Source organism: Oncorhynchus mykiss, chromosome 16 (genome assembly GCF_057628025.1).
Source record: "Oncorhynchus mykiss isolate SJ-2025 chromosome 16, ASM5762802v1, whole genome shotgun sequence".
In the NCBI taxonomy this organism is placed as follows: Eukaryota; Metazoa; Chordata; class Actinopteri; order Salmoniformes; family Salmonidae; genus Oncorhynchus; species Oncorhynchus mykiss.
In genome coordinates this window covers 10,124,011-10,135,000 of record NC_143037.1, presented here as the reverse complement: position 1 = coordinate 10,135,000, position 10,990 = coordinate 10,124,011, and the positions used below count along the sequence as shown (strand labels likewise).

The 10,990-nt window shown below is 49.4% G+C and overlaps 1 protein-coding gene across 1 annotated transcript in view; it reads right to left on the bottom strand.

The window, feature by feature from the left end:
• myo15b (myosin XVB) overlaps positions 1 to 10,755 on the bottom strand; it is a 38,321-nt gene extending 27,566 nt beyond the window's left edge. The window contains exons 1-8 of the mRNA XM_090201862.1: positions 10,692 to 10,755; positions 10,295 to 10,372; positions 10,089 to 10,146; positions 9,482 to 9,702; positions 9,116 to 9,351; positions 8,129 to 8,298; positions 6,480 to 6,726; positions 5,915 to 6,080 (exon numbers count right to left, since the gene is read on the bottom strand). Of these exons, the coding sequence (XP_090057988.1) occupies positions 5,915 to 6,080; positions 6,480 to 6,726; positions 8,129 to 8,298; positions 9,116 to 9,351; positions 9,482 to 9,702; positions 10,089 to 10,146; positions 10,295 to 10,297 (1,101 nt within the window). The 5' untranslated portion in view covers positions 10,298 to 10,372; positions 10,692 to 10,755. The remainder of the gene's footprint in view (positions 1 to 5,914; positions 6,081 to 6,479; positions 6,727 to 8,128; positions 8,299 to 9,115; positions 9,352 to 9,481; positions 9,703 to 10,088; positions 10,147 to 10,294; positions 10,373 to 10,691) is intronic.
• Positions 10,756 to 10,990: the final 235 nt, after the last annotated feature.

The window sequence follows — 10,990 nt, the reverse complement described above, 5'->3', positions numbered from 1 at the left end:
CACACACACACCACGGAGTAACACACGACAGTAGAATGTGAATCACATGCAGTAATATAACACAGTAATATAACACAGTAATATAAACACAGTAATATATCACAGTAATATAACACAGTAATATAAACACAGTAATATAACACAGTAATATAAACACAGTGATATATCACAGTAATATAAACACAGTAATATAACACAGTGATATAACACAGTAATATAACCACAGTAATACCGTCCAAGACGAAGGAACAGAAGACCCAATCCAACCAGTAACAGGTAATCACATGTAATCACAGGTAAACACAGGTAAACACAGGTGATCATGTCATGTACTGTCATGTTGTCTTGTCTCTGTCCTTTCCCTTCACCCTGTCTCCCTCTGCTGGTCGTGTTAGGTTACCTTTTCTCCCCCGCTTTCCCCCAGCTGTCCCTTGTCTCCTCTAACTACCCATTCACCCCGTTCCCCACCTGTTCCCTTTTTCCCTCTGATTAGGTCCCTATATCTCTCTCTGTTTCTGCTCCTGTCCTTGTCGGATTCTTGTTTGTTTGTGTCATTCATGCCTGAACCAGACTGTCGTCATGTTTGCTGTAACCTTGTCCTGTCCTGTTGGAATCTGCCGGTCCATCTGAGCCTACCTATGTTTGGTAATTAAAGAAGCTCTGTTTAAGTTGATTCGCTTTTGGGTCCTCATTCACGCACCGTAACAGAAGAATCCGACCAAGAATGGACCCAGCGACTTCGGATCCTCTCCACTCAGCCGTCGAGATCCAGGGAGCGATGCTAGGCAGACACAAGCAGGAATTGTCTGCTGCTCGACATGCCGTTGAGACCCTGGCCACCCAAGTCTCCAACCTCACAGAACAGGTTCACCATCTCCGCCTCGATCCACCGGCCACTTCCAGGGCTTTCGAATCTCCGGAGCCCAGAATCAATAACCCGCCGTGTTACTCTGGGGAGCCCACTGAATGCCGCTCGTTCCTCACCCAGTGTGATATTGTGTTTTCTCTCCAGCCCAACACTTACTCCAGGAGCACTGCTCGTGTCGCCTACGTCATATCTCTCCTTATTGGACGGGCTCGTGAGTGGGGCACGGCAATCTGGGAGGCAAGGGCTGAGTGTACTAACCAGTATCAAGACTTTAAGGAGGAGATGATACGGGTTTTTGATCGATCTGTTTTTGGGGAGGAGGCTTCCAGGGCCCTGTCTTCCCTATGTCAAGGCAATCGATCCATAACAGACTACTCTATTGAGTTTCGCACTCTTGCTGTCTCCAGTGGCTGGAACGAGCCGGCCTTGCTCGCTCGTCTTCTGGAGGGTTTCCGCGCAGAGGTAAAGGATGAGATTCTCTCCCGGGAGGTTCCTTCCAGCGTGGATTCCTTGATTGAACTCGCTATTCGCATTGAGCGACGGGTTGATCTTCGTCACCGAGCTCGTGGAAAGGAGCTCGCGCTCTCCGTCGCCTCCCTCTCCGCATCACTACCATCTTCCTCTGCCGGCTCGGGTGCTGAGTCCATGCAGCTGGGAGGTATCCGCATCTCGACTGAGGAGAGGGAACGGAGAATCACCAACCGCCTCTGTCTCTATTGCGGTTCCGCTGGTCATTTTGTCACTTCATGTCCAGTAAAAGACCAGAGCTCGTCAGTAAGCGGAGGGCTACTGGTGAGCGCTACTACTCCTGTCTCTCCTTCAAGATCCTGCACTACCTTGTCGGTCCATCTACGCTGGACCGGTTCGTCAGCTTCCTGCAGTGCCTTAATAGACTCTGGGGCGGAGGGCTGTTTTATGGACGAGACCTGGGCTCGGGAACATGACATTCCTCTCAGACAGTTAAAGGAGCCCACGGCCTTGTTCGCCCTGGATGGTAGTCCTCTCCCCAGGATTCAGCGTGAGACGCTACCTTTAACCCTCACTGTTTCTGGTAATCATAGTGAAACCATTTCTTTTTTAATTTTTCGTTCACCTTTTACACCTGTTGTTTTGGGCCATCCCTGGCTAGTTTGTCATAATCCTTCCATTAATTGGTCTAGTAATTCTATCCTCTCCTGGAACGTCTCTTGTCATGTGAAATGTTTAATGTCTGCTATCCCTCCTGTTTCCTCTGTCTCTTCTTCACAGGAGGAGCCTGGTGATTTGACAGGGGTGCCGGAGGAATATCACGATCTGCGCACGGTGTTCAGTCGGTCCAGGGCCACCTCTCTTCCTCCACACCGGTCGTATGATTGTAGTATTGATCTCCTTCCGGGAACCACCCCCCCCCGGGGTAGACTATACTCTCTGTCGGCTCCCGAACGTAAGGCTCTCGAAGATTATTTGTCTGTAGCTCTTGACGCCGGTACCATAGTCCCCTCCTCCTCTCCCGCCGGAGCGGGGTTTTTTTTTGTCAAGAAGAAGGACGGGTCTCTGCGCCCCTGCATAGATTATCGAGGGCTGAATGACATAACAGTGAAGAATCGTTATCCGCTTCCTCTTATGTCTTCAGCCTTCGAGATCCTGCAGGGAGCCAGGTTTTTCACTAAGTTGGACCTTCGTAACGCTTACCATCTCGTGCGCATCAGGGAGGGGGACGAGTGGAAGACGGCGTTTAACACTCCGTTAGGGCACTTTGAATACCGGGTTCTTCCTTTCGGCCTCGCTAACGCTCCAGCTGTCTTTCAGGCATTAGTCAATGATGTCCTGAGAGACATGCTGAACATCTTTGTTTTCGTTTACCTTGACGATATCCTGATTTTTTCACCGTCACTCCAGATTCATGTTCAGCACGTTCGACGTGTCCTCCAGCGCCTTTTAGAGAATTGTCTTTTTGTGAAGGCTGAGAAGTGCACTTTTCATGCCTCCTCCGTCACATTTCTCGGTTCTGTTATTTCCGCTGAAGGCATTAAGATGGATCCCGCTAAGGTCCAAGCTGTCATTGATTGGCCCGTCCCTAAGTCACGCGTCGAGCTGCAGCGCTTTCTCGGCTTCGCGAACTTCTATCGTCGTTTCATCCGTAATTTCGGTCAGGTGGCAGCTCCTCTCACAGCCCTTACTTCTGTCAAGACGTGCTTTAAGTGGTCCGTTTCCGCCCAGGGAGCTTTTGATCTCCTCAAGAATCGTTTTACATCCGCTCCTATCCTTGTTACACCTGACGTCTCTAGACAGTTCGTTGTCGAGGTTGACGCGTCAGAGGTGGGAGTGGGAGCCATCCTTTCTCAGCGCTCCCTCTCTGACGACAAGGTCCACCCATGCGCGTATTTTTCTCATCGCCTGTCGCCGTCGGAACGTAACTATGATGTGGGTAACCGCGAACTGCTCGCCATCCGGTTAGCCCTAGGCGAATGGCGACAGTGGTTGGAGGGGGCGACCGTTCCTTTTGTCGTTTGGACTGACCATAGGAACCTTGAGTACATCCGTTCTGCCAAACGACTTAATGCGCGTCAGGCGCGTTGGGCGCTGTTTTTCGCTCGTTTCGAGTTCGTGATTTCTTATCGTCCGGGCTCTAAGAACACCAAGCCTGATGCTTTGTCTCGTCTCTTCAGTTCTTCAGTAGCCTCCACTGACCCCGAGGGGATTCTCCCTGAGGGGCGTGTTGTCGGGTTGACTGTCTGGGGAATTGAGAGGCAGGTAAAGCAAGCACTCACTCAAACTCCGTCGCCGCGCGCTTGTCCTAGGAACCTTCTTTTCGTTCCCGTTCCTACTCGTCTGGCCGTTCTTCAGTGGGCTCACTCTGCCAAGTTAGCCGGCCACCCTGGCGTTCGGGGTACGCTTGCTTCCATTCGCCAGCGTTTCTGGTGGCCCACCCGGGAGCATGACACGCGTCGTTTCGTGGCTGCTTGTTCGGTCTGCGCGCAGACTAAGTCCGGTAACTCTCCTCCTGCCGGCCGTCTCAGGCCGCTTCCTATTCCCTCTCGACCGTGGTCTCACATCGCCTTAGATTTTGTCACCGGACTGCCTTCGTCAGCGGGGAAGACTGTTATTCTTACGATTGTCGATAGGTTCTCTAAGGCGGCTCATTTCATTCCCCTTGCTAAGCTTCCTTCTGCTAAAGAGACGGCACAAATCATCATCGAGAATGTTTTCAGAATTCATGGCCTTCCGTCAGACGTCGTTTCGGACAGAGGTCCGCAATTCACGTCTCAATTTTGGAGGGAGTTTTGCCGTTTGATTGGGGCTTCCGTCAGTCTCTCTTCCGGCTTTCACCCCCAGTCTAACGGTCAAGCAGAACGGGCCAATCAGACTATTGGTCGCATCTTACGCAGTCTTTCTTTTCGCAACCCTGCGTCTTGGTCAGAACAGCTCCCCTGGGCAGAATACGCCCACAACTCGCTTCCTTCGTCTGCGACCGGGCTATCTCCTTTTCAGAGTAGCCTCGGGTACCAGCCTCCGTTGTTCTCATCTCAGTTCGCCGAGTCCAGCGTCCCCTCCGCTCAGGCTTTTGTCCAACGTTGCGAGCGCACCTGGAAGAGGGTCAGGTCTGCACTTTGCCGTTATAGGGCGCAGACTGTGAGAGCTGCTAATAAGCGTAGAACTAAGAGCCCTAGATATTGTCGCGGTCAGAGAGTTTGGCTCTCCACTCAGAACCTTCCCCTTAAGACGGCTTCTCGCAAGTTGACCCCGCGGTTCATTGGTCCATTCCGTATCTCTCAGGTCAGTAATCCTGTCGCAGTGCGACTTCTTCTTCCGCGATATCTTCGTCGCGTCCACCCGGTCTTCCATGTCTCCTGTGTTAAGCCCGTTCTTCGCGCCCCCGCTCGTCTTCCCCCCCCCCCCCCCATCCTTGTCGAGGGCGCACCTATCTACAGGGTCCGTAAAATCTTGGACATGCGTCCTCGGGGCCGTGGTCATCAGTACCTAGTTGACTGGGAGGGGTACGGTCCTGAGGAGAGGAGTTGGGTTCCCTCTCGGGACGTGCTGGACCGTGCGCTGATTGATGATTTCCTCCGTTGCCGCCAGGTTTCCTCCTCGAGTGCGCCAGGAGGCGCTCGGTGAGTGGGGGGGTACTGTCATGTACTGTCATGTTGTCTTGTCTCTGTCCTTTCCCTTCACCCTGTCTCCCTCTGCTGGTCGTGTTAGGTTACCTTTTCTCCCCCGCTTTCCCCCAGCTGTCCCTTGTCTCCTCTAACTACCCATTCACCCCGTTCCCCACCTGTTCCCTTTTTCCCTCTGATTAGGTCCCTATATCTCTCTCTGTTTCTGCTCCTGTCCTTGTCGGATTCTTGTTTGTTTGTGTCATTCATGCCTGAACCAGACTGTCGTCATGTTTGCTGTAACCTTGTCCTGTCCTGTTGGAATCTGCCGGTCCATCTGAGCCTACCTATGTTTGGTAATTAAAGAAGCTCTGTTTAAGTTGATTCGCTTTTGGGTCCTCATTCACGCACCGTAACAGATCACATGTAATCACAGGGAAACAGAGGTAATCACAGGTAAACAGAGGTAAAACAGAGGTAAACAGAGGTAAACACAGGTAAACAGAGGCAAACACAGGTAATCACACGTAATCACAGGTAAACACAGGTAAACTGAGGCAAACACAGGTAATCACAGGTAAACAGAGGTAAGCACAGGTAATCACAGGTGATCACATGTAATCACAGGGAAACAGAGGTAATCACAGGTAAACAGAGGTAAACAGAGGTAAACACAGGTAAACAGAGGCAAACACAGGTAATCACAGGTAAACACAGGTAAACAGAGGTAATCACAGTTAATCACAGGTAATCACAGGTAATCACAGGTAAACAAAGGCAAACACGGGCAATCACAGGTAATCACAGGTAAACACAGGTCATCACAGGCAAACACAGGTAATCACAGGTAAACACAGGTAAACACAGGTAATCACAGGTAATCACAGGTAAACACAGGTAATCACAGGTAATCACAGGTAAACACAGGTAAACACCTCCTATTATATATAAGTGAAAAGAGTATACTGACCCCTGGTCCCTGGTCCATCACTGGGTCAAAGAGGTCATCCAGATAGCAGTCCATCTGACCAAAACCCTCTGACTGCTGGTAGTCTCTACGGCCCTGCTGGGGGAGACAAGGGGCCGGAATGGAGGGGGCCGGGGGGATGAAGCCATCTAGATCTGTTGTAATCATCCTAATGGAGAGACAGAGAGAGAGAGAGAGAGAGAGAGAGAGAGAGAGAGAGAGAGAGAGAGAGAGAGAGAGAAAGAGAGAGGGAGAGAGAGAGAGAGAGAGAGAGAGAGAGAGAGAGAGAAAGAGAGAGAGAAAGAGAGAGAAAGAGAGAGAAAGAGAGAGAGAGAGAGAGAGAGAGAGAGAGAGGGAGAGGGAGAGGGAGAGAGAGAGAGAGAGCGAGAGAGAGAGAGAGAGAGAGAGAGAGAGAGAGGGAGAGAGAGAGAGAGAGAGAGAAAGAGAGAGAGAGAGAGAGAGAGAGAGAGAGAGAGTGAGTGAAGTTGAGGTCCTGTGTTCTCCCAATCTCACCAGTCTCCCTCGTTGTTGAACAAATAGTCAAGGTCCTGTGTTCTCCCAGTCTCACCCGTCTTCCTCATTGTTGAACAGGTAGTCAGGGTCTGTGTGTGCGGTCTCCAGAGTAGCATCAGTCTCTGCTCCAGCCAACAGGTCCAAGACAAAGTCACATCCAGCCAGATCAGACCAGCCCTCATCAGCTAGCAGAGACACAGACCAGCCCCGTGGAGCCTCAGGTAACCCTCTGAAGTGGAGCAGCCACGAGGCCAGCTGCTCCCCTGTGGTCCAGGACTCTACCTCAGCTGTCATCTTCTCCTCTGGAAGAGATGGAAAGAGAGAGGGAGTGAAGCATACTACCCTGGTGCTGGAATCATCAACACTCCAGCCAAGTGTACCACCAGAATCCCACTGAGCAAATGGAACCACAACACAAGACAGAAAAAGCGACAGATATTCTATAGACATTACATATACAGTCGTGGCCAAAAGTTTTGAGAATGACACAAATATACATTTTCACAAAGTCTGCTGCCTCAGTTTTGAATGATGGCAATTTGCAAATACTCCAGAATGTTATGAAGAGTGATCAGATGAATTGCAATTAATTGCAAAGTCCCTCTTCATTAATTGCAAAGTCCCTCTTCCACTGCATTTCGGCACTGCTACAAAAGGACCAGCTGACATCATGTCAGTGATTCTCTCGTTAACACAGGTGTGAGTGTTGACGAGGACAAGGTCCAGCTTTGTTGTTTGAGTTTGAATAACAGACTGGAAGCTTCAAAAGGCGGGTGGTGCTTGGAATCATTGTTCTTCCTCTGTCAATCATAGGTAACTGCAAGGAAACGTGCTGTCATCATTGCTTTGCACAAAAAGGGCTTCACAAGCAAGGATATTGCTGCCAGTAAGATTCCACCTAAATCAACCATTTATCGGATCATCAAGAACTTCAAGGAGAGTGGTTCAATTGTTGTGAAGAAGGCTTCAGGGTGCCCAAGACAGTCCAGCAAGCACCAGGACCGTCTCCTAAAGTTGATTCAGCTGCGGGATCGGGGCACCACCAGTACAGAGCTTTCTTGGGCACCCTGAAGCCTTCTCCACAACAATTGAACCACTCTCCTTGAAGTTCCATAAATAAAGAATGGTACCAACACATCCTTCGAGAGCAACTTCTCCCAACCATCCAGGAACAGTTTGGTGACGAACAATGCCTTTTTCCAGCATGATGGAGCACCTTGCCATAAGGCAAAAGTGATGACTGAGTGGCTCGGGGAACAAAACATCGATATTTTGGGTCCATGGCCAGGAAACTCCCCAGACCTTAATCCCATTGAGAACTTGTGGTCAATTCTCAAGAGGCAGGTGGACAAACAAAAACCCACAAATTCTGACAAACTCAGAGCATTGATTATGCAAGAATGGGCTGCCATCAGTCAGGATGTGGCCCAGAAGTTAATTGACAGCATGCCAGGGCGGATTGCAGAGGTCTGGAAAAAGAAGGGTCAACACTACAAATATTGACTCTTTGCATCAACGTCATGTAATTGTCAATAAAAGCCTTTGACACTTATGAAATACTTGTAATTATACTTCAGTATTCCATAGTAACATCTGACAGAAATATCTAAAGACATTGAAGCAGCAGACTTTGTGGAAATTAATACGTGTGTAATTCTCAAAACTTTTGGCCACAACTGTACTGTTATAACCCCTCTCACTCACCGTTGTAGGTATGTATGTCCATCACCATATTTCCTCTCCTCTGATTGGTTGTCCACTCCAGCTGGGAGGGGGGGTGGAGGCGGGAGGCAGGGGAGGGTAACTTGAGGGAGGTGAGGAGTTTGTGCTGGCACAGAGAACGATATTCACCTGGACCATTATCAGATACATACCTGTTCACAGGCGAGACAGAGAAACACAGACTTACATACCTGTTCACAGGGGAGACAGAGAAACACAGACTTACATACCTGTTCACAGGCGAGACAGAGAAACACAGACTTACATACCTGTTCACAGGGGAGACAGAGAAACACAGACTTACATACCTGTTCACAGGGGAGACAGAGAAACACAGACTTACATACCTGTTCACAGGGGAGACATAGAAACACAGACTTACATACCTGTTCACAGGCGAGACAGAGAAACACAGACTTACATACCTGTTCACAGGGGAGACAGAGAAACACAGACTTACATACCTGTTCACAGGGGAGACAGAGAAACACAGACTTACATACCTGTTCACAGGCGAGACAGAGAAACACAGACTTACATACCTGTTCACAGGCGAGACAGAGAAACACAGACTTACATACCTGTTCACAGGGGAGACAGAGAAACACAGACTTACATACCTGTTCACAGGGGAGACAGAGAAACACAGACTTACATACCTGTTCACAGGCGAGACAGAGAAACACAGACTTACATACCTGTTCACAGGCGAGACAGAGAAACACAGACTTACATACCTGTTCACAGGCGAGACAGAGAAACACAGACTTACATACCTGTTCACAGGCGAGACAGAGAAACACAGACTTACATACCTGCACATGTAACACAAAACCAAAGAACCAAGAACATAATGGATGACAAAGAGATTACATTTTAATGCCTTTCTTCTAGTACTACACAAAGCACATGTTTAATCATTCCAAAAAAGACATCTTTACAAATGATTCTTCTCACTGCGCTGCTTACTTGAGCAGAGGTTTGTCCAGGGCTGGGGAGGGGGTGAATGTACTAAGGCAGTAGGCCAGTAACAACCAGCCCCGCAGCGCCACCTCCTCTGACTCCCTGCCCCAGGTGGTGTGGGCCAGCTGGGCTAGGATCTCATCCCTCAGGGGGGGTCTAGTCTGGCCCTGCTCCACAATGTAGTTCCCCAACATCTGCTCCTGCCAGGCACTCAGATCACTGTCCCCTGCAAAACGCAGTATCTGAGGAGGTAATGACGTGGATATAGAGGGAGGTGAGATGAAGTTAAGATAACACCAGCACCATACTGTAAGCATCTGTGTTCTTGTCCCTATATCAGTGTGTGTGTGTGCATGTGTGTCCAGTACTGACCAGTTTGTGGATCTCCAGAGCGGTTTGAGCGTCTTCAGGCTCCAGAGAGGTCAGAGGTCGCTGGAGGGAGTAGCCCTGTGGCTGACACCAGCCATCCTTCAGTGTGGCGTTGGCGTATCGTGAGAAGGGGTAGCTGTCGATATCGAGGGGCAGGATTAGGGTGTTTTGTGCTTTCACCTGTGGAGGCGCCACCTCTGTCACCCCTGATACGTGCTGCCGCCCTGGTGGAGAGACACAGAACTAGAATCACACACAGAGAAAAGACAATGGCAGCCTTGGGTCCAGTCCAACAACAACCTGTCATTTACTTGTTCAGTTTGCAGAGCACAAGAAGTCAGATAAAAGCGTTATGTTCTACATAAATGTTTTAGCCAATCCCAGCCCTCCTCAACCCATCTTCTCCAATCCCAGCCCTCCTCAACCCATCTTCTCCAATCCCAGCCCTCCTCAACCCATCTTCTCCAATCCCAGCACTGCTCAACCCATCTTCTCCAATCCCAGCCCTCCTCAACCCATCTTCTCCAATCCCAGCCCTCCTCAACCCATCTTCTCCAATCCCAGCCCTCCTCAACCCATCTTCTCCAATCCCAGCACTGCTCTCACTCACCTGCTGCGCTGCGTAGTCTGGCCGATAGCTCAGCCGGAATCTCCAATGTTCTCACATCCTGGAAAAGGGAATTATCAGGAAGGAGTAGTTTATTAGACCAGAGGCTCCTTTTAAATATACGGCTCTGAATTCTATATCTAATAACATACTTCAATTGGAATAGATTTTGTACAGGTGTTAAGAAACAAACTGTAGTTGGCTCCCACCATTCCTGTAGAGTACGAATCCTGGGTCTTTGTGGTGGTGGTACTTTTCACCGTGCTCCTCTCATTCCTGTCTTTTTCCTGAGAGCAAACAAACACACAGCTTCGACTGAGTTGAGCCCCAAGCTATCTATATGATGTTAAATAGTTTTCATCCAATCAGGAGAGGCTGAGCACTAATAGGCAGCGAGGACCCCTCCTTTCAATATAACAGAAACCAAACGGACAACCCATGAACACACAGCTGTCAAAGCTTTACACAAACAGGAATCAGCAGTTAATTTCACATATTCAATTATATCCAGCCTTTTCTCAATAATTTCCCAGCTTGTGAATAAACCTTCGACTGTTTTTCTCCAGGTGTTTCTCCTGTACCTGTCATCAGGTGTGCTTATTCTACCTGCTCAGGAGAGGCGTGAAGAGGTCTGTCAGGTAAACAGACTATGGACAGAGAGAGAGAGTCCAGTCCTATTCTCAGTAACACAACCTGCTATATATCCCAGCTGCCTTCCCTCCGCCCACAATACAAGCCACACGGATGCTAGAGTCCAGAATGCAATCCTTTATCTTATGGTTTACAGCCTGAGCTCGATACAGCTAAAGGTGTCCCCTCATATCCCTGTGAACGTATCATCCTGTACACTTCTGTTATGATGTACGTACATCCCTTGTTAATGGATTTACTGAGGTGTATTGATG